The sequence below is a fragment of the Varanus komodoensis genome, unplaced genomic scaffold, assembly GCF_004798865.1.
Source record: "Varanus komodoensis strain SLA01 unplaced genomic scaffold, ASM479886v1 scaffold47, whole genome shotgun sequence".
NCBI lineage: Eukaryota > Metazoa > Chordata > Lepidosauria > Squamata > Varanidae > Varanus > Varanus komodoensis.
In genome coordinates, this window is record NW_025336045.1 from 4980243 (window position 1) to 5003107 (window position 22865).

The 22865-nt window shown below is 41.9% G+C and overlaps 1 protein-coding gene across 2 annotated transcripts; it reads left to right on the plus strand.

Moving 5' to 3' along the window:
- The first annotated feature begins 1923 nt into the window (after positions 1 to 1923).
- Positions 1924 to 6578, plus strand: TTC32 (tetratricopeptide repeat domain 32). Of its 2 annotated transcripts, none has more exons than XM_044445200.1 (3): positions 1924 to 2241; positions 2798 to 2964; positions 6280 to 6578. In XM_044445200.1, the coding sequence occupies exons 1-3, from the start codon at positions 1943 to 1945 to the stop codon at positions 6405 to 6407; spliced, it is 594 nt and encodes a 197-aa protein (XP_044301135.1). In that variant the 5' UTR covers positions 1924 to 1942; the 3' UTR covers positions 6408 to 6578. The 2 variants fall into 2 exon arrangements, with proteins under 2 accessions (XP_044301135.1, XP_044301136.1); XM_044445201.1 differs by having other exon boundaries at positions 2801 to 2964.
- Positions 6579 to 22865: the final 16287 nt, after the last annotated feature.

Consider the following 22865-nt stretch of genomic DNA (forward strand, 5'->3'; position numbering starts at 1 on the left):
GACTTTAGACTAAAGGTATGTGATTTTGCACCTCTGCTGAGGTGTGTACAGAAAGTAATGAGAATATTTTAAAAATCCTTTTATTGAAAAATTTTATAATTGAACACTCTCTCCTTCAAAGTATGCACCTTGTGAGTGTCCAGCAATTTTTCCAATCTTCATAGCATCCCTGGAAGTCTTCAAGTGGGATGGCATTCAGAGCCTGCGTAGTGGCTCTTTGGACGTTATCCACACTACCAAAATGGTGTCCTTTCAAATCATTCTTCATTTTTGGGAAGATGAGAAAGTCTCAAGGAGCCAAGTTGGGGCTTGGCTCAAGGAGCCAAGATGGAGAAGCACCATGATGCACCAGTATTTCAGCCAGATATTCTCTGACAGCCAAAGCACTGTGACTCCGTGTGTTGTTGTGATGAAGGATCCAAGTTGAGCCAATCTCAACTTGTGCCATCTGTACACTTGTGCAGATGATAGCACAGCTTCTCCATAAGCCTTCCCCACCATTTCCAAAGCTTCTGATGCACTTATACCCGATTTCACACAATTTTATCGTGCAGCACTGTTCTAAATTCACTTGCATTATTCTTAGTATGAGACACTTGAACAGGGTGTCACAAAAAAGAATGTCTCGACTCTGGCAGGGCTGCAATACAACTGATCAGTGTTCTAATGTATAAATGGCACCCCACCCCAAGTGACCTTGGCCAGCTTCTTCCTTCACAGAGTCCTTCTTGAGCGTAAGGATTTCATTCTCATTACTTTCTGGACATACCTTGTATTCTATTATAGCTGCAGTATAGCATAATGGTAAGCCGACACATGGCTTTTGTTCCAGTTTGAATTTTAATAGCTGGCTTTCCTTGCTCTTAAAAAGAACCCTGCAAAAATGGTGCGTAAGTACAGGAGAGGTCCCAGAAGATGACAATGTTGTTAACAAACCTTGCAAACTTCTGTAAGGATCAGGATTGTACAATAAATGCCTTATGTAGAGAAGCCCTCACCTGTGTGTTTTTAAAGGTAGCCAAAGTAATCCCAAAGTTCCTTTACTATGGTGTGTGGCTCAGATTTTTAAATTCCTGTTGGGTTGTTTTGTTTTTTAATGCTAGTTTTGGTGTCCCAGGCCCAAGTAAAAACTGTCCATAAAAACAATGGGGAAATTCAGAATGAGTTTAGTCACAATGGGGCAGCAGAGTGTCCCTCATCCAAACAGGGGATAAACAAAGGACATCCCTCCCCCAAACAGCAAAGGTAAAGAGTTCATGCTCTTTCCAACCCAAGCATTATGTGGGGTTCTTTCATTTTGTTCTTTAAATGCATAGAAAAGAAAAAATCTCACAGCTGGCAATAATACAGTTCATCATTATAGACTTTATATATAGACATTATAGACATCATTATAGACATTATAGGTGGTGCTGGTGTAGTTTAATATGTGGCTCATTACAGCTATGCAAAGTAGTCCAGTGCTCCTATGGTTTGTTAGGCATGTACAGGAGGAAAACCCATGGTTTGCTGTTAGACACAAACTCTTTATTGTTCGTGGTTCACAACCCATACTGAAACCATACTTCAGGGTTCGCACAGTGCAACCCATGATTCTACAGCAGCCCATGCTGAACCCATAGACTGCCATTACAGGAGAACTAGGTCTTTGAGAAAGCGACTAGTCTGGACTTCCGTCACACAAAACACCAGTCACTTTTCAGAAAAGCTTAGCCTGGTTAACTTGTCCCTTAGGCTCCTTCCCTGCACATCCACAAGGCCAGGAAGAAGCCTTGTGCAGCACTGCCCTACCGCCAAGCACCTGGAGCAAATCTGTAGCCGGAAACGCGTCCAACGCATATTATAAAGCAACCCAGAAGTTAAATAAACGTCGAGAATCTTTCCAGAAATACATTGACTGATGAGACCTTCCCTCTGACGTCACGTATTATGCAAGGCGGAAATGGAGCCCTTCCTTTACAGCGGCTACGGCGAAGCGTTGGGCGCACGGGCTCCGCTGCCCCAGCCTGGTAGGGAAGTAGCGGAGGGGAGCGGGGGTGTACGTGGAGGGGGAGCGGCTGAGAAATCGCGAGGTCCTCCCTTTGCAGTGGCCGTAGAAAATGATATGGATCGCGACTCCGCCGCCGAAGCCGCCTCAGGCATGCTACGTGAGGCGCATGCGCAGTTCCGGGAGCGACGGTTCGAGAGGGCCGAGGAGCTGTACGGCCGCTTTATTGACCAGTGCGCTTGCTCTGGCACGAGGTGACTCCAGGCGCCTGAAGGGGCGCAGGGGCGAACTAAAGGGTTGCAAGGGGAGGCTGGCGCTGGGGGGCGGGGGGTGACACCGGGAGCGGCGCTCTCTGGTGTGTCAAGAAGAGGCCGGGGCTGGTCTCCAGACAGCGGCCCAGAGGCCTCCTCCATTTCTCGCCTGCACATGACTGCGAAGAGAAATGCAAGCAGCTTTGCTCCCATCTTGCGTACTTAAAATCAAAGGGGTGCTTTTTGGCATTTTAACTTTTAACGTTAATAATTATCAGGCAGGTGCGGTGTAGTGGTTAAGAGGGCGGAACCGGGACTGGGCTCCAGTCCCCGCTCAGCTATGGAGTCAACTGGGTGACTTTGGTCCAGGCGCATACTCTCAGCCCAGCCTACTCCACAGGGTTGTTGTGAGGTTATTCTTGTCTCCTTAGATGCACAATCTATTGCGCTCACTGAGACTTATTCCCACAAGTGCAGCCTTAATCCAGCCATAGTGTTATACTGAGGCAATGCAAGTGGTTTTACTTGATTCGTCTCCCACCCTTCTCTTTCCTTCAAGCAGTGCTCTCAGTCATGAACTGGCCACAGCACTTAACAACAGGGGACAGATCAAGTATTTGAGAGTTGACTTCTACGAAGCAATGGATGATTATACTGCCGCTATAGAAGCACAGCCTGATTTTGAAGTCCCGTATTATAACAGAGGATTAATATTATATAGGCTAGGTATGGAAGTAATGTTTATTGTTTATTTAAATGTATTATAGTTATTTACTTGGCATTATTCAGACCGGGTTCTCTCTATCAGTGGCTTATAAACATTCTGTCTTCAAGAAACTCATTTTGTTTGCTGAGAATCTCCTGTATGTTAAGGTTCTGGAACAGGTTCTCAGGTGCATACTTGGTTCACTAGAGTGCTCATCTGATTTCTTTGTTGTTCGGTATGAACTGACAGTGCTCTCTGGTACACTTCTGATGTTGTTCTGTCACTGGATATTGCAGAGAAATATTGGTAGCATTGGGTTAGCTTTCTTTCCAGAAACCCTGTTACCATCTTCAGTCATAATGTTGAGAAACCTTGAAGTTCCCCAGAATGCAATGTTAAAAACCCTATTCCAGGGATCACTAATCCTTTTGAACCGGTGGGTACATTTAGGACTGTGAGAAACAGCTGTAGGTATCACAACAAATTGCCTGTTCAGTTTGTGTCTACCTGTGATGTCTATGGATCTTAGGCTGTGTCTTATTCAGGGAAACCTTTTGTTTCCTTTCTGCTAGACAGCAGAGTGTCTCCTAAATAAGGAGTTCTCTAATTCAGCTAATTGTTGCCAGTGCAATGGAACTAATGCTTCTTTTGAACTGTAGCACTGAACGTATTTTAGCTTAAGCTTGCATAGAACACTTTACCAGAAGATTCCACTATAGAATCTCAACATAAGACCAAATAATGTTAAGCATTCTTGTGTCGAAGTTTCTGTTTTTTTAATTGTGTTGTGATATTGTTCTGTCCTGATAAAGTATATCAGTTATTACAATATCAGTCTGAAGGTAAAATTCCCATGACTAGAGATATACATGCCTGGGAAAAAAAGTTTTTTTGTGGTAATTTTTTCAGGGGAAAAAGTCTGAAAAAATTAACAGTTTTGGATTATGAAATATTTTCTTCTTGAACTTAAGGCAGAATATTTATATGGTTATCCAGCCTTTATTCCCCTCAAATTGATTTCTAGAAAACTGTAATAAACACAATTGTACAGAAATAATGTTTGGAAATAATGAAGCCCTGGGGAAAGTTTCTAACCACTCTAAGGTTCCCAGCATATTTATTTCTTCCATTCCTCGTTAAAATAATTGATCTAATGTGTCTTTTACTGATACATGTTTACAGAAGCTCCAAATCATACCCAGTTTCCCAAAAATATGCATCCTTGGGAGTTCAGGTTTTATTCTACAGAGTCATGTGTTTCTGGACTTGCTCAGGTTAGATGTTGTAGTAGTTAATTAATGTAGTGCTAATGTAAAACTCATACCTGAAAAAAATACTGTAGGCTAATATCCCACTTTCATTTAATTAACTTGAGTCTATAGAATTCCCAAAATATTAAATGGCATTCTCAATCAGACCGCACCACAAGGAAAAATACTAAAAAACCTTTTAACTGCTGCAACGAAAGTAAGCACTTTCTACCTGACCCCTCCCATGCCCCCATTTCAGTACCCTGGTATCTATGGAATAAATATGGAATTAACACTTCTTGTAAAACCATGGTTTCAAAATTTCCAAAATTTTTACACCTCCCTCCATGATTGAAATTTGTTTACTTGATTTCTGGTAATCTGGATCAACCTGATTAACTTTCTGCTCCTTCCTTTAATCTAATGTTGTCACAGAAACATGGGTCAACATTTGGATATTCCTCAATGGAAAAAAAAAAAAACCACCTGCAAATATATATGACACTACTTGTCTCATTTAGTCTATGAATTAAGTATTTATTCCTAACCAGTGTGTTCTGGGGTGAAAGACTTAATGTAGACAAGAGAACGATACACTGAATTTTTTAGATACTTATTTATTTATTCATTCATTTATTTGGAGAACTTATATGCTGCCCCATTTGCATAAGCCTTGGGGTGGCTGCCAAACATAAATAAATATAATCAATACAATTACATAAAATGATGGAGACATCCTGGCAAAAAGTTTGTAAAATCAATAAATAAATTTAACAATTAAAATAACGTTTAAATAAAAAGGTCTTGGCCTGGCGCCGAAAAGCAAATAACGACAGTGCCAGGCGGACCTCTCTGGGGAGCGCGTTCCATATGTTGGGCGCCACCGCAGAGAAAGCCCTCCTCCGGGTACACACCCTCCTAATATCTTTCGCAGAGGGCTCCCAGAGAAGGGCTTCTGCCACCGATCTCAAGGGGCGGGAGGGCAGATACAGATACAGCCTCTGAAGCTATTGGAGTTTGCATTTTATATGTTTTTGATTTTAGTCTATGTTATCCATTCTGCCTCTGCTTGCAGATACATGGTAGTATTGACTGTTGAAAAGAACTACCTAAAAACTATGCAGTATGAGAACTCCGAAGAAAATTAACTAATAAAGTTGGTGAATTGCTTTATTAGCCAATAGAATATATAGAGGAATAATATTTGGTGTGCACAAATATTGGTGTTTCCTTTGAAGCAAGAAGAAAAACATAAGGATAAAATGTGATTAGAAAATGGGGGCTTGATTATAATCTAGGGGGGGAAATCAAGCAGACACCAAGGCTTGCTTACTACTAGGAGTCCCTTCTGGATTTGGCGAGCATTAGCTTCCTATTTCATATCAAACTCTATAGTTTGGAAACTCTGTTGATTTTTAGAAGAAGCTTCAGATGCATTACTAGCAGGTGTGACTTGAAGAACTTAAATCCAGATGGGCACCCAGAGAACTTTTGTCTGCCTGTCTTGATTGTGGGTTTTCTTTTGAGAAGAAAGTGGATTTCTTTGAGCTGATATTAAATGTTTGCTAAAGTTTTATTGGTCTTGCTTGGGGCATAAGCAAATAGCTACTGCATTTCAGAAGGGTATCCCTTTTGAGTACCTATTGAGTCCTTCCAGACTGGTGAGAAAACATCATTTCTTCCATGTATACAAGCTCTTGTGCACGATGCAGATTTGCTCTGTTGAACATCATACTTTTTAAAATCTGTGTGCACTAGGAGCCCTTCTAGATCTCTAAGCATGGAAAGAAGAGAGCATCAGACTTGAGTTCTGTTACATAAGTTCCCTTTTCCCTTCCAGGGTAAGATAACTGGAATTCGGTGTGGTATTAGGGAGATGGACAGAACAATGAAAACTAGGAATGGCAGTTGGCAGTGTTTGTACATGAAGAATGAACAGTGCCATCCTCAAAAGTAAAGGTCACACTACTGAATGGAACATACTTGTTTAATTTTATGAGAAGAGATTACTATTCTGCCATGTCTGCATCTAAAGACCAAAGCATCCACTTCCTTTTCTTTTTTTCTTTTTCTTTTTTTGGGTAGGATTCTTTGATGATGCTTTGAAAGATTTCCAGAAAGTCTTAGAGCTAAATCCCAAGTTTGAAGATGCTTCTTTGAGTTTAAAGCAGACTATCCTTGATAAAGAAGAAAAATTAAAAAGAACCTACTGAAGTTCTATTACAGGTGAAACACAGTTTTAGCCCTGAGATTGGATTACATGGTAAAAATAAAGACACAACTTTTCTTTCTCTCCGCCCCCTGCCCCCAGCAATATGTTATTGAGATTATTGTATTGTTGATGTTTTGATGTGAAAAAGCTGAATAAAAGTTCTACACTAGCAGATTCCGCTTCTTGTATTTATTACACATTTAAGCTCAGAATATAAAAGCAGAACTAGAAATGTGTGTGTGGGTTACCAAGCAAACAAATGAAGAGGCACTAGGGAGGAACAGGTCTGCATTGTAAAAATGCAGGTCCTGCATTGTAAAAATGTTTTAGAACTTCTGTATAACATGTGCTAATGCTCATTCTTCCATCAGAATCCAGCCAGTTCAAGCCCATGCTTAGATCTGTGACTGATGTCACTGGCAATGAGTGCTTAATAGGCACAGGTCTGATCTGCGCTCCCCATCCCACCAGGTCGGCCCAGCTGAGGACAGGCAGAACGTAGCTGCTGCATGGCTTTGTCCTGTGTTTCATTCTCTGCATTGCTGCAGTTTGCTAGCAGCTTTTTTAAAAAAGCCTCACAACTGGATTTGCCAATAGCAGCATAGAATAAGGGGAATACTCCAGAATCGCCTGCTTCCACGCTCCCACGAGCTTCATGTAAAGAGACTTGGACTGGAGTTGTGAGATCTGTATAGATCTCCATGAACTTACTGGCTATAGAAAAGGCAGCTTGAATCTGCCTTCAGAAAGGAGAAACCTACCTCAACATTTTAGGAGGACAAACATGAAAGTTACAAACGGCTTCAGTATTGATTAATTCAATACTAGTGTTATAGGAAGTTTGCCCTGGTTCTCTCAACCATGTCAAGAGGTTAAGTCAGGTGCATACACAAGTTTCCCGCCCATGCTGTAACTAGAGCCATGAGGTATAAGTACAACATAAGCATACTTGATTATATACCTCAGGCTTGCTCTTACAGTTCATTGTACCCTAAAGAGATCTGTGGGCCTTGGTGTACAGATATGTTTATGTGTGGATACTCTGGAATGAATAAGGTCTTTCATCTGTCTTCCCCCAAAGTGTTAGTGACATCTGGCAGGCTTAGGTAAAATGGGCTTAATTCCACTTTCTTGGCTTAAGCACATTTTACTTTTTTGCAATTGGCATGATAGGTTATAGTCAACTAGTTGATAACTCTCTTGTTATGCTATGCTACAGTAACAGACTGCAAGCTTAGAACAGCTCTAGGCAGACCTCTCCTGGAGCTCAAGGCAAGCATGTAGGTTCTCCGTGTTTTATCTTCGCATGCTTGCAAGAGTTAACCAAAGCCAACTTAGGTATGTTCACTTCAGGTAGGCTATTGGTTAGAACTGAAGTATTCCCACTAACTGCAGTGGATTTACACACAGACTGAGCAGTAGGTAGACAAATTTCACCTCAGTAATGGCTCCCAACTGCAATGGGTCCTCTGTGATTCAGAAAGACACAAAAGGTGTGCATGTATGAGACAAACAGGAGAATGGTAGGTTAGTGTGATGATTGCAGCTTTATGAGATTGTCGAACTATTAAAATGCTGAAAGAATTCTGGCAGTCCCTTTCTCACTTTTGGGCCTAGACTAATACATTTAGCAGCTGGGTAAGTGTTAGTGCAGTGGATTGGCAGACTCTCCCTTGGCTAGGACCCCTTCAGACATTACTCTTTTACAGGTCTTTCCAAGGATTTCCTAAGAATGAAGCTGAAAGGCAATGATACAGATTCTTCCATGCATTTCTTGCATGAGTAAATCCTTGTCATTTGTTAGACTGGGATATAATCACTTCCTATATGATCTGATCTCCATTATATCAAACAATGTGAATACATGCTTTTGTCTAGTGCTTTTTATTATAGCTGTCTAGAGAAGTAACTCATTGTATTACATCAATAAGGCTTTGTTTTATTCAGTGAGCTAGCTTGGCTCACACGTCCACCTGGCCGTGGATGGTGGTCATACGGAACAGACTTGATTGACGGCCAACTTGCTTTCTCACCCCTGGCCAGAAAAATGGGGCATCAAGTTATGCTAGTCTTGCTTGCGACACAAGAGGCCATGGATTGTTGCATAACTTTTACTAGCGAATACTGGAGATTTCCCAAGTTGTCCAGTATAATTAAGTGAATAGAAAATAGTGTAATGCTGCTTCTAGGAATGAGTGGATTTGTTATGCAGTATGGGAAGATGTGGCAATTTTTAATCCCAAGGCACTCAAAACAGTGTTTCATTTTATCCTCAGGATAAATTAGACAGAGAAGTTATGGCTTAGCTCAAAAGTTCAGGTGCGGGGGGAGGGGGGCAGGCCAAGCAAGGGTCTAGGCCTGGTTTTCCCACATATAATATTAAATGTTAATCTGAGCTGGTAGCTTCTATACGCATTGATGGCATCCTAGTAGTCATGGGGAAAGCATTCTTTTAAAAGAGAGAATGCACTATCCAAACAGTTGTACTGGTGGCAATTTTTAAGCCCCAAGTAAGATGAATGCATAGTTTACATATTTTGCTTTTAATTTTTGAAGCTTTTGAAGACAGTGAAAGCTATGTGATGAGTACATTTTAAGCATTCACAAAAGTATGATGACTCCAGAAGCCAGCCATGACTTCTATTTCTGGAAGAGAAAGACAACATTTAGCTTGCCCCTTTGCACATAGGGATGTCTACGAGGTAAATCCATGTATGACACAGACTGGCTGTTATGAACCCTTTACTTTTCTACAATTTGGTGATTGCTTGCCAAATTGTACAGATTATCCTAGTTAACTGCTTGTGACACTCAAATGTTCTTACTGATTTGGCTGAATCAAGTCTATTACTCCCTAAAAAGGTGCTTCTAGCCCCAAGAGGAGGACAGATATTGTAGGCCTCACTCTAATAAAAAAGGAGTCCTCTATGGCAGGGCTGGGGGCAGATACAGGGGGCCCTGATCAAGGTGTCCCCTGCAGCCCATCATCCTGGAGCTCTGCCACCTGGTGAACTGCAAAGGTGACAACAGTGGAGATAGGTTACATCAGCCTGGAGCTGAAAGCAATGCCGGGCCCCATGGTACTTCTGGACCTTGTCATTTGCCCTGCTATGCTGCTTGTGAATGCCCTTCTCAATGCACACACATTATGAAAGCGCACTGATCCATTACTGTGGTGCTGTATCCTCCGTTAACATATCTATGAAGAGTTTCTTTTGATCCTGGGCTAGTTTCTATGGTTTCCAGAGTCTGAGAAAAATATTATGCCCCAGTTCTGTCTAGAATCAGACATGGTTAAATCCATAATTAATTCACAGGGTTTTAAGTGCATGTAACTACAACACTGATTACAGCTGGGCTATCAATCTAGATAACAAGGCAATGTTCCCTCTAGCATCTGCAAAAACACTTCCAATCTTTTTTCTTCATTCTCCAAACCTACCCAGTTTCTTCGCATGTCCAACTCCTTAATTTGTTCAGGATGAAGAATCAAGACTGGTCCAGCCACTACATAACCACGGCGACTTGGATAAATTGCAGGAGGCTGATCTGAAGTATTACCAATATTAGTCAAAAATTTCTAGAAATAATGGATAAGTGTATGCCAAAAAATGTACAGAGACCTGGTCACCCCCAATATTTAAAATCATAATTAGGCTGAATGAGGGGGCAAGACAAATCACCTCACAATATATTAAATCTAATGTTTCCATGAACAAACGGTTCTCTTCGATTTTCAGTAGAAGACCTACCAAACTTTGTTCCAGACAAAGATTCCAGACAGGGAAGACCATCAGCAGACATGCGGAGGCAAGTGCCAACAATTACAGTGCAGTGGAAGAATACCTAGGAATAGGTGTTGGCGGAAGAGAAAGAAGAAAAGGATACTTTATTAAGCCATCCTAGGATATTTTAAGAAGAAGCTCTAAAATTTAACATACTGTACACCCAGAGCACTCCTATTTGACAAGTGCTACTCTCGTGAGGAACGAATTGCTTTACTGCCTTTAAATAGGCCTTTTAAGAAGAGCTAGGCCTAGCTTTGTTATAGTGTGCTTTGAGAAAGATTTTTCCTTTAAACATCCGAAGTGGCAACATTTCGATGCTCTGCATGTTGACATTGTTGCTTAAAAGCATAACACTGCTCTCTAGTGATGACAGATCTCTCCATTTAAAAGTATATCGGCATAGATGCAACTGCAGCCTTCCTGAATGTTTTGGACTGTGACTCCCAGCATGGCTGACCATTGGACACACTGGCTGGGGCGGAGGAGAGTGGAAGTCCAAAGAAACTGAAGGCACCAGCTTGCAGAAGGTTAAGTGATGCTTGACCGTCTCCTTCCTCCCCTTGTACTCTGAGGCAAGGAGATGGGCAGCCATGGAAGCAGACCTGGATAAAACTGTCAATCTTGCTCTTTCCGTGCTTCAGAGGAAAAGCTTCATATAAAATTTCCCCAGAGGTTTTCTAACCAGAACAGATATTGCAGTTTGACCTTTGCATTGGGAGGGGGAGGTGACCTAGAGTCCACCAGATGGTTTGGACTACAACGTCTGTAGACCACGGCCGAGATGGCCCATAGTCAGGGATTCTAAGAGCTGTGGCCAAAGAAATCTGCAGCCCACCAAGTAGCCCCCCTTTCCTGCTCTAATCTTATTCTGTTCTGCTTTTTGAGAGTCTGACTGAAGTGCTTTCCAGTCCACCATATAAAACAAACTTGAAGCAGATGAAACATAATGCATCTCATCAGGTAACAAACCCTTTCCACCTAACCTGTGAAGCTTCGAGAATGCTTATAAATTACTTTATAAAAATTAAAATGGGCAGGGAGATCCTGGGATTTACAGGGCTTTTTCCTGTTGAAACATGCATAGGATTGTGCTTTTTACTTCTTATGCTCAAGGCAGGCTCTGGCAATCGCAAACACATTGCTTATGAGAGATCACACCCTGAGCTTTGGTACATATTTTCTAGCCCCCTTCTTCCATTTGATTGTACCTGTCTCAGAGGAGGAATGTGCATCTGCAGTTTTACTCTTTTGAAGTGATTGGGAAATTTCACTCTATCGCTTTTAGTTACTGGATAGAAATTCACAGATCCAGTGCTTTTGTTCTCACGCCTGTTTGAGGGAGGAGAGGAGAGAAGTCAGCCTACGAACTTGCTCAAGAAGGTTACAGAGAGTTATGCAGGACTACTTGCCCATCTACAATGATATTCCACTGGGGAACACTGCTGATCTCTGCAGACTCTGCCATCCAGCAGTCATCCAAGTGCAGCTCAACATCAGGAGCTTCATCTTTTAGCTCGACTTCAAGGAAGAGTGGTTCCCATGAGGACTTGACAGCTATTGACTGTGGCCCAAGGGGTTTCTGGAAAGAGTTATCTGCAGTGGGAGGCAGATGAGAAGGAGGATGAATTGATGGGTGTTGTCCCCCCAGTATTAATCTATAATTTAAGGGTTAGCGTCACTTTCACCAATCCACTCCTCCATGAGAATCTTACCTTTGAACACATTTGAGATGATATTCAGAACTTGTCTTGCTCTTCTGTGGCCTATAAGAAAGAAGTATTTATGAGCTATTCCCTTATGAATCCCCTCCCTCCCCCCCGGCTGCCCCACGGACACAATCAAGTACTTGGAGGCAGCGTTGCGTATCACAAGACTGCTCACCTGCCACATTGGTCAGGGCCATCATCGTGCCATAGCCAAATGGAAGAAGCATTCTAGGTGAGGAGGAGCCATGGAATGTGGCTGTTTGTGTTAATGTCTCTTTGATTGGATAATAGCACAGAATAGTCAGTCTGCGAGAGAAGGGTTCCGTTAGCTCAGAAATGCATTAGGGATACTGACAGCACTGGTCTAGCTCAAGGGGAGGCAACCTGGTGTTCTCTGGATGTTTGAACTATACCTCCCAATAGCCCCAGTCAGCGTGGCCAGGGGTCAGGATTCTGGGACATGCAGTCCAAAGCATTCAAAGAGCTCCCAGTTGCCCACTCCTTGGCCAAGTTAGTCCTACCTGTATTCTGGATCTCTTGTGATCACTGGCCGTCCCCATGCTGGAAGAGTCTCTTTTTCAAAAGTTATTTCATTTTCATAAATAAGGTATTCACCTTCAAACTGTATTAGGGAAAGCAGTGTAAAGTCCATCATGTTTGCGAATAAGGCACCTTTTCCATCTTTCCTGCCTTACATTCCTCACCCACTGACTTACTTTTACCGAAGTGCCACAAGTAGAAACATGAAACTGGAAGAAAGCTTGTTCCTTGGTAAATTCCTTAGGCGTACAAGTGCTGTCCTTCAGTCTGGTTTTGCCCATGTCAATGGATGGGAGTGTCTTCATTAAGGCAGATACAGTCACCATTCCATTAGGATAACACACTGAAAAGCCCCGCAGAGCCGTAAGATTAGAGTAGATTCCAACATATGTGCCCCATGGAGATAATCCTCCAACTTGGAGTGGAATACAGCTCACCTATAAATTGTGAGGAATGAAAATGGCATCTAACAGAGAAGAGATCCACAGTCTCCAAAGTGATGGTTTTCTTCAGGGCAAGATCAAATCTGGCAATGATTCTCTCAAGAGACACGTCCTTTAAAAATCATGAGAATTGTGTGTGTAAGGCTAACGTAGTTCAAAATCTAGCATGAGCAAAGAGATAAGCATCTGAGCGATCATCTTAAGGCAGGTGGCGTTGAGACTCTTTCGGCCCAAGTGGCTAATTCAGTTTCAAAGAAGCTCTTGGGGTGGATGCATTCCAGCAGCATGCAGGGCAAAAATATCCACCTGTTTTAACATAATGCTTTTACTGCCAGTTGGTAAACTTTAGGACAGGCATTCCAACCTCTTAGCTTTGTGTGTGTGTGGGAAACTGCACAAAGTGTGGTCAGCAGTTGGGACAGAGGGGTTGGGGACAGATGGGGGTCATCTCAGGAACCCCAGGGAGACAGAGTGATACCCAAGAGGGTCAAATCTGGCCTTCAACCTAGGGTTTATCACCACTGATTTTAGGCTTCTCTTCCTGAACACGCCCACTTGTACAGAATAGGCAGAACCCAGAGGCTGGATTGGCACCACAGATGGGGCAGATTTGACCCCTGGGCCTACAGTTCTACACCTCCTGGATTCAAATTGAATATCGTTTCTGCATAGTTTGCCAACTAGTCCACTGTATGGGGAAACAGAAACCAGTAGGTTGGAAGGCCACTGATTTGAGATCCAGCCATTAATTTCCTTTCTCATTCCATTTTGCCTATATACCTGGTCCCCATAGTCACTCCCAGGATGGGAAAGTGGAACGACAGAAGACAAACCATCTTGGCTTGCTAATGTCACAGGAAGCATTACAGAGTTTCTTTTTCGTAGCTTTCTGTTAACAGAGATATGAAAGGTTTAGGTACAGAGGTAGTAACATCATGTACCTCATAGATAATTCCAGCAGCAAAAAGAGGCACTTGCAATACTAAATGAGTATCATTTGTAGTAGTAAGATACCCATCTGCAAGAATAGTGGCTTGGTTTAGAGGCTTATTCCCTACATATAGGCTCCAGTATCGGTACAGGTTTTTAACTGGGATAGCCAGATACAGGTTCTCTTTGTCGCAATAGCCAATGCCCTCTGGTAGTTCTGCAGAACAAAAAAGATACAAAGTTACAAAACTAATGTTAAAATAAGCCAGAGTGGCCTTATGTTTTGGCCTTCAAGTCCTAGAAGCACCTTTCAGCATGGGCAACAGTCAAAAATGGTGGAAATTGAAGGCCCAGACATCTGGAGATCGACTTTTTGCTCACCTCTGAAATATGCTATGCCAGGAGTTGGCACCTTGCAACCCTTCCAGTGTTGTTGGTCCGCAGCTCCCATTAGCTCTTGCCAGTATAGCTGATAGTGAGGCATGAGGGGAACTGCAGTTCAGCAACATGCAGTGACCACAAGTTGTCTGCCCCTACACAAACCTTTCCAGAGGTTTTGACAGATCTTTCAGTGTTAAGCCTCTTTTTTAAATGGAGACTAGAATTTCCTAAATGTGAAGAAGGTTTTTTTTTGTGGGGGGGGGGGGGGAGTTGTATATTAAAAGTTTTCACTTGGTTGTCAATAGAAGTATGATTAACATCATTAGTCTTCAGCTTGGGTTTCAAACCAGTGCAAAATCTGGATTGTGTTCCAAATGGACAATGAATTGCAGACTAAAGGGCTAATTTACAGCAGAAGATTATGTCTAAATATTGAAATCAAGAAATAGCATTGCTTCTCATTTGGAACTAGAGGCATATTTGGTACAGCAAAACATTTAAGTTAGGGTGTTAGGTTTACAAAGCTTTTCAGACAGTCTATTGGCTCATTTACAAAATTACGCACATACTTCATTTATTCCCAGTAGTCTCTACCAGCCTTCCCCAGCTTGGCTCCCTCAAGTGCAGATGTCTTGGACTGCAAATCCCATCATTCCCAGCCAGCATAGGAGTTGCAGTCCAAGACATCTGGAGGGCACCAGGTCATGGGAGCTGGTCTGTACTCCTGAGGTACAATCCAGAGCCATCTGGCTATCATGCAAAACACTTAGGCAAGCCAAGCCATGAGTCACCCTTTTGACAGTACGGACAGGCACCTTACCAATATCTGCCATTATACACTCCACATCTGCAGGATGGTGATACAGCTTCTGCTCAGGGCCCACGTGCAGCATGTAGTTCACACGGAGGTGATATTTTGTTTCATTCTTGTTCACATACTTTCAGGAGATTTTAAGCCACCAGAGGACAGAGAGAGGTAGCCAGAATTAGCTCTATCAAAAAGGAGTTTCAGAACAATATTCTCTGGATCATGTGTAGGTCCCAAAGGACCAGCTCCACCATGAGGCAGAGTGAAGCAGCTGTCTCAGGCAACAAAGGCTGAAAAGCGGGGCACTCTGCTGATGAGATGGCCAAGCTGTCTTGCACGCTAAGCTAACTTACTTCCCTTGGCTGTGAGGGAGACACTGCGTAGGTTCAGACAACACGATAACAATTAAAGGTGAGTGTACAGGCTTGAACCATGCGTTGTCATGTTGTCTGAAGCCAGCTAAACCTCCGACAACTCACAAAGCAACCACAAACCATAGGTTCTCCTCATGGGTTCTTCATAGTTAACAAGACGTGGCTTATTATATTGTCTCAGCTGCATTAACAAGCCACATTTCAGCAAAAACCCATGATTCCAAAATAACCCATATGCAACCCATATGCACTCCTGAGTGCAGGTTATTGTGTAGCCTTAACTCAGTCGCTGTCAGGTTGACAATATGTGGAATAAGTGATGGTGTTATTTTATCTTTTGCCTTAGGTAGCAGAATGTTTTGGGCTGGCAACTGAAAGTGGCCAATTCACTTGGAATGTATAATAGTGCTAAAATCCCACCCAGGAATCTTATGGTCCCTTTCCCCCTCCCCAGTTTTAAAACAAAATTGTAGGTATGACTCTCACCCATGTGTTCTCTCAGAGGCAAAACATATTTGGAATATTCAGCTTTTATGAGACTCAAAACATTTCAGCATATTTTTAATTTGCCCAATGGCAAGGATCCTTTGGGCAGATTATAAACAGCTGAAGGGAGAACACTTAAAACAAGGGCTTCTTCACGTGAGGCATTTATGTAAAATCGCTCCAAGGAGTTCACAGGGCCTTTTCATGTCATCACCCTCCAGTGATTCTCCTGCATTTGCCAGCCATTTTTCCAGTTTTTTTTTTAAAGAGCAAGCAAACTCTGGTATTAGATTTCAAATTGCAACAAAAACCTCAAGAAGAGTCCAAAATTTACCATGCTGCAGCGAAACCTTACAGTGGCATCTTGTGACTGATTACAAGAGATACAGGACTGGTATACAGATGTAGAAAGGCAGAGAAATACCCTGTATAAGGTGGAAAACGCCATGCATTGTTCCTCCCACAGTGAAAGTGGAAGAAGGATCCATAAAGCAGTGTGTTAAACCTGTCCTGTAGAGAAGTGTTAAAATACTATGCAAAAATGAAGAACGGCACAGAGAGAAATATAAAAATATGAACAGACATTAAAAATGTGAAGCTAAATCTCTAAATGCCTGCGAGTAAAGAAAGGCATTTGCCTGGCACCAAAAAGATAACCATGTTGGCACTAGATGAACCTCCTTTGAAAAAGTATGTACAGAAATGTGGTATTACAACTGCGAGGGCCCTCCCTCTTAGAACAAGCCACTTACCCTCCCTCAGTGGAAGCCTCTGAAGGTGACCTAATGCTCTAAGCAGGTACATATGCAGGAGATGTTCCTTTATATATAGCAACTTTTCCCAATCTGGGGCCAGCCAGTTGTGCTGGAATACAATACTACTATCCCCAGTCAGTTTGGCCATTGGATGTGCTGGTTGGGGTGATGGTAGTTCTAGTGTAGCCCAATGGGAGGGGCCTAGATTGGGGAAGGTTGGAGACAGAAGGAAAAAGAAGTCTTCAGCTGAATAACTCAGCATTGAGGCCTGTACCTGTTTCCTACATAGCTAGCGAGCAATGCAGTGGGCCCCTGCTGTGCTTAGCAGCCTCACCATCTTCAGTAGTGAAAGAAGAGAAACTCAAACTGATTTGGCAAATTGGTCAGAGAAAAGATGCACAGAGCACCAATGCCTAGGCTAGATTCGTGCTGAATCCTTCTGCAACAAACATCTATTCAACATGCCACCATCTTTGGTACCATGTTTGCACAATTCTTGTTGTAGTGAAGGTTTCAAGGGTGGTCTTCCAGCCGCCTTACCTCTTTTAGGACAGTGGGATCATCAAAAGGTACTTCTAATTTAAAACCTTTTGCTCCATTGGCGAAGAATATGTCAGAGATCTTGTAGCCCTTCTCTTCTGCTTCCTTGCGAGCAAACAGTATGTGTCCTATTTTAAGTGTTATCAGAGAGACATCAGGGAGGAAGACTCCTAGGAGTACATCAAACACTCGTGTTTCTGGAACAGTGTCTGTTAAGACAAAAATCATTTTGTCACCACATAGTCATCAACAAGCTTGGAACACTGTTGTTTCCTGCAGCATTTTGTAGTGGTCTACATTTTGACCCTCTCTTGGATGCACACCTTTATGTGGTGAGAAGGATCTGAGAATGCCAGAGAAGCTGAGAGCAATGCCACCAGGAGGCCAGAGTCTCTCACAAGGCTGGTTTCCTAGTGGAGTCAGCCAAGGTGGAGTGGTCAGAGCTGAGACCCCAGACGAAGATGCATCCACCCTCTTTGAGTCTAACCATCAGATCAACAGAAGAGAGCACATAACTCTAATGGTGATGGGACAGAGAAACTTCTGAAGGGCAGCTACTGGACAGCAGCAGTGGAAAGCAACATTCACAGACATTGGTAGTGACACCGAAGCTAACTAGTTAGTACTGCACAGAAGGAGGCAATAGCAAAGTATTTCTGAATTTTCTTACATTGAAAACCCTGTGAATCAAAATAATCCAAAATAAAACAAGAAATAGTGTCTGAAACTGAGATTCTCAGGTTGGAAGGCACTCAGCTAGCTGCTGGGATTCCCAGGTTGGGAATCCTGGGAAACAACAAGTACAAATAGCACAGTTGCTAAAGATGCAACAAGATCAATGATGAAGGGAATTCTAGTGCCTGATATATACAGAAATCAAGGCAAACCAGAAACTGTAAAGCAAGAAATGTAATAATTAAACACCACAGTGAATTAAAGTGGACTGGAGTGGGATCTTTTCAGTCAGGCAAACACCAAGTGTTTCATTCCAGAAAAGACAAACTCAGAAGAAACAGAGTAACTCTAATACTGAGGTAAGATGTAGCAGAGGCAGTAAGGGGCTATAATACAAGTCTGACAGTCATATCAGTCAATTCTCAGAAAACCTAGTAATGTTACTATCATTCAGTCCAACAACAGATGCTGAAGAAATAAAAAAACATTTATGCAAGTATCCAAGAGAAAATTGATCACACCCTAGAAGAAGCCATATATGACTGGATCACAAAAGTAGGAAACAATGCGGAAACAAATACTGTAGGAGAATTTGGCCTCAGGGTAAGAAATGAAGTGGGAAAATGACTTGGAGAATTCTGAGAAACAGTCTGTTTATTGCAAATACATAAATACTTCATGCAACTGATTAGACAACTGTATAGATGGACATCACTAGATGGCCAAGGTAGAAATCAAAATTATTATGTAATTGGAAGTAAAAGATGAAGAAACTGTATTCATGTTGCCAAAACAAGACTGGGAGCAGATTGTGTTAAGGACCATGAATACTTACCATATTTTTCGCTCTATAAGACGCACTTCCCCCCCCCTCAAAAGTAAGGGGAAATGTCTCTGCGTCTTATAGAGCGAGTATGTATGTGCAGTAAGTCTGTCAGATGTGCAGCATGGTGTGCCCAACGCCCGGGACATGTAATACCACCGCCAGGACGCTGCCAGCCCGCCTGCACCACCTGGCACCACCTGGCTGGCACGTGCTCGGAGCGCCCTGCTCCGCCCCCCCCTTCGGCACAGGTGAGCTTCCTGATAATCACAGGTCGGTGTGTGTTTTCAAATGGCAACCCGTCTTTTAATGAAGCCCATGGGGAAGTGATGGGGAATGTGCCTGTGATTATCAGGAAGCTTTCCATGGATCAGAACGGTGCCTGCTTTATTAAGTTAATAGAAGGACCAATATCTGTTAGTTGATCAGACACATTTTTTTTAGGATCAGTGGATATTTGAACAGCATTACCTTCGTGTATGAAGTTTATTCTTCAAAGGCTACTTAGTCTGCTGTGTGTTTGATTTACCGTACAATATCTCATTTTTTGTCAGAAGTTTTTTCTATTATTTACTAGTAGGGCAGAGTGGACATTACTGGCTTTTTTAGATTTGTTATTGAATTGTCTGCAGCAGCTCTTGTATAACTGGTGTATATTGTGGATTCCTTCAATAATTCCACTACTGACTGCGAATTTTTTGAGATTCAGCAGCGCAGATAGTAACGGCATATTATTCTAGATAAAATGTATCTGCTGAGTACGGTAATAAATGTCATGTGGAATGTTCTGTGTGTCATCATCTGACCGATAGATGGTCACTGGGAAATGTCATACCGTATATTACTATAAAGCTGTAATGTATAGTCCTTGTACATGTATAGTCCTTGTACAGAGTGAACTAGAACTAGAATTGTGCAAAAAATGCCAAAAGAATATGAATCTAAGGTTCTGTCTTTTCAGAAATTTGTAATTGATGCTAGGAAGAAAAATGGGGTTGAAATTGGCCAGATTGGGAATATGGATGAAGTCCCGCTAACCTTTGATGTGCCATCTAATAGGACTGTTGATTTGAAAGGAGCCAAAACTATCACCGTGAAAACCTCTGGACATGAGAAAACCCATTACACGGTTGTGTTGTCTTGCTGTGCAGATGGCACCAAATTGCCACCCGTGTTAATTTTCAAAAGGAAAACATTTCCAAAAGAAGTGATTCCAAGAGCAGTTGTTGTACATGTTCATGAGAAATGATGGATGGACGAAAATGGAATGAGAGTATGGATTGAAAAAGTGTGGTCCGAACGTCCTGGAGGGCTTCTGAAAAAACCTGCCTTATTAGTGCTTGATCCGTTTAGAGCACATATTAGCGAAACTACAAAACAGTGCTTTGAAGAAGTGAAGACTCATCTAGCTGTAATTCCTGGAGGTCTTACCAGCCAGTTGCAACCTCTCGACGTTTCCATCAACAAACCATTTAAGCTCTTTATGCAAGAAGAGTGGAACAAATGGATGGCTGCTGGTAATCATGATCTGACACCTACCGGACGAATGAAGAGGCCCACTATCACTCAAGTCTGTGAATGGGTGGAAACATCATGGCACTCAGGGAAGGAGGAAATCGTTGCACAGTCATTCAAAAAATGTGGAATTAGCAATGCTTTGGATGGAACCGAAGATGGTGAAGAAAGTGATGTCAGTGATTGTAAGCAACAGAGCTTCATAAATTCTGACTCTAGCGATGATGAGTTCTATGGGTTCAACAAAAACTAGAAGAGTACTCGAACTTTAAAGTCTCTCTTTTGTTAATGACAGTGATGATGGTTCTTAATGCCACTGTTGACTGCTGTTCACTTTACAAGGACGAAATACGGTATTACTGTATTCTGTGATAGTTTATTAAATCGTTTAGTAAACCATTTGATTCAGAATATTTTTTTTCTTGTTTTCCTCCTCTAAAAACTAGGTGCGTCTTATGGTCAGGTGCGTCTTATAGGGCGAAAAATACGGTAATTTCAAAAATCAGAGTAAAGCTGAAAAAGATCACTAAGAGAAGCATAATGCCAAAATACAATTTAAGTAACATTTCTGAGGAGTTTAAAGGCCATGTAAGAACAAATTTGCATTACTTGATTGGTTGTTATCCAGAACTGAGGACTGAAACCACAAACATTATTCAGGAATAATTCCTGTAGTAAAAAGAAAGAAAACACCTACACAGATGACAGAAGGCACACTCACAATGGATACAGATAGTTGAAAAGCAAAAGTTGAGAGTAGGGTCAGACTCATGAATGTAACTTTTAGCAACTATCACGTACACACTAAAAGAACTATTACAATGCAAACAAATAGAAGAGAGAGAGAGAGAGAGAGAGCGCAAACAAGAGACTTCTTCCAGAGAATCCAAGAAATCAAAGAAAAATTCAAACTCTCAATAGGAATGCTGAAAGGCAAACAGGGGGACATACTATCTAACCCGGAAAAAAAAAAAAGAGAAGGTTGAAAAATATAAAGAAGATGTTAAAAAGATGTCAGATTCTTTCAAAGAGGAATCTTATGAGGGAGAGCCTGCAATATTAGAAGGTGAAGTAAAAGCTGCTCTTAAAACCCTTGGAAGGAATGAAGCACCCAGAGTAGACAGTATATCAATAAAATTATTCAAAGCTGAGAAGTTTGAATTGGTTCAAAGCCTAACAAGAATATGCCAACAAGCATGGAAAACAAAACACTGCCCCACAGACTGGAAACATTCAACATGCATTCCAGTCCCCAATAAGGAGATGCAAAAGTGTGCAGCAACTATAGGACCATTCTACTAATTTCCCATGCAAGCAAAGTGATACTCAAGGTATTGCAGTAAAGAATTTTACTCTATATGGAACTGCCATCAAAGAATTCAAAGAAGACTGAGATTAGGAAGGGCAGCAATGAAGGAAGTAGAAAAGATTATCATGTGTAAGGGCATTTTACTGGAGACCAAAGTCAAGAACATCCAAACGATTGTATCCCCAATCATAATCGATGGGTGTAAAAGCCAGACAGTGAAGAAAGCTGACAGGAAGAAAATGGATGCATTTGAAGCATGGTGCTGGAGAAGTGCTTTGCGAATAAGTGGGTCCTAGATGAAATCAACCCAGAACTTCCCCTAGAAGCAAAAATGACGAAATGGAGGCTGTCAAACTATGGACACATTATGAGAAGGAAATACTTACTAGAGAAGTTAATCATGCTAGTGAGAGTCAGAGACAGAAGGAGAAAGACCAAATATGAGATGGATTGGTTCCATAAAGAAAACCACACCCTTCAAACATTACCCATGTTTCTAAATCAAAAACCAAGCTAGATATCTTCTAGACCTAACCATTGATATTCATAACTGTGACCAAAAGGCATAGCCAACCCCAAAGGAGGAAAGATTTTCATTAAACATTTGTTCTATATTCTCTCTTGGTAGTTCACTCACTGAAAAAAGGGTCATTTTTACTGTCCTCCTTTGGTCTAGTTCTGTAACTTAACCCGAACAACTTACTGTTGAATACTGTTAGTATTCGAGGCATGAAGGGGGTGGTGATTGGCTTCATCACAGTGTACTTCGTTAGGTGCCAGTCTTGATCTGTCCAGGCAAGCTCCATGAATAAGTCAATACTATAGATCACCCCATATATGCCATTGGACACAGTGCTCTGGAAGATAGAAACGGTTGTAAGGTTTTTAATATTTGTCCGCTGCCCACAGTTGTTGCTGTTGGTTAGTATAGAAATGTAATTCATGAAAAGACATTAATAAACTAGACTCGTTAAGACAAACAGCCATGAAAAGCACCCATATGGATGAAGCCATTGCATAGACATCTGAACTTAAAATATGCAAGAGTCGTATCTTGCTATACTCTGTTTTGCAGCACTCAACTGTATCTTGCAAACTCCTTGCTATTAACCATAGTCACTGATGAAAAGAGCATCTGAAGGACAGGAAACGATGTACCATTTCCGTCACTCTATCTCTGGACAAAAGTCAGCTTGAATTAAACCATCTTAGGGAGCAATCCTATGGTTCCTGGGTAAATGCAAATAAACTGGCCAGGCTGCCTCTTTGAAGTCAGAAATTCATCCTCAGAGAAGGGAAAAAGGGATGTTCTGGTGGTGGGAAGGAAGAGGTGCTGGGAAAGGCCACCATATAAGTTACCTTGAGCCTTCTCCAGCATCCTTTCTT

Excerpts from the sequence above, each read along its gene's own strand:
- TTC32 (XM_044445200.1), top strand. The coding sequence starts at position 1,943 with ATGGAGCCCTTCCTTTACAGCGGCTACGGCGAAGCGTTGGGCGCACGG. Across the intron at positions 2,242-2,797 it reads TGCGCTTGCTCTGGCACGAG|CAGTGCTCTCAGTCATGAAC; the intron begins GTGACTCCAGGC and ends CTTTCCTTCAAG. Across the intron at positions 2,965-6,279 it reads ATTAATATTATATAGGCTAG|GATTCTTTGATGATGCTTTG; the intron begins GTATGGAAGTAA and ends TTTTTTGGGTAG.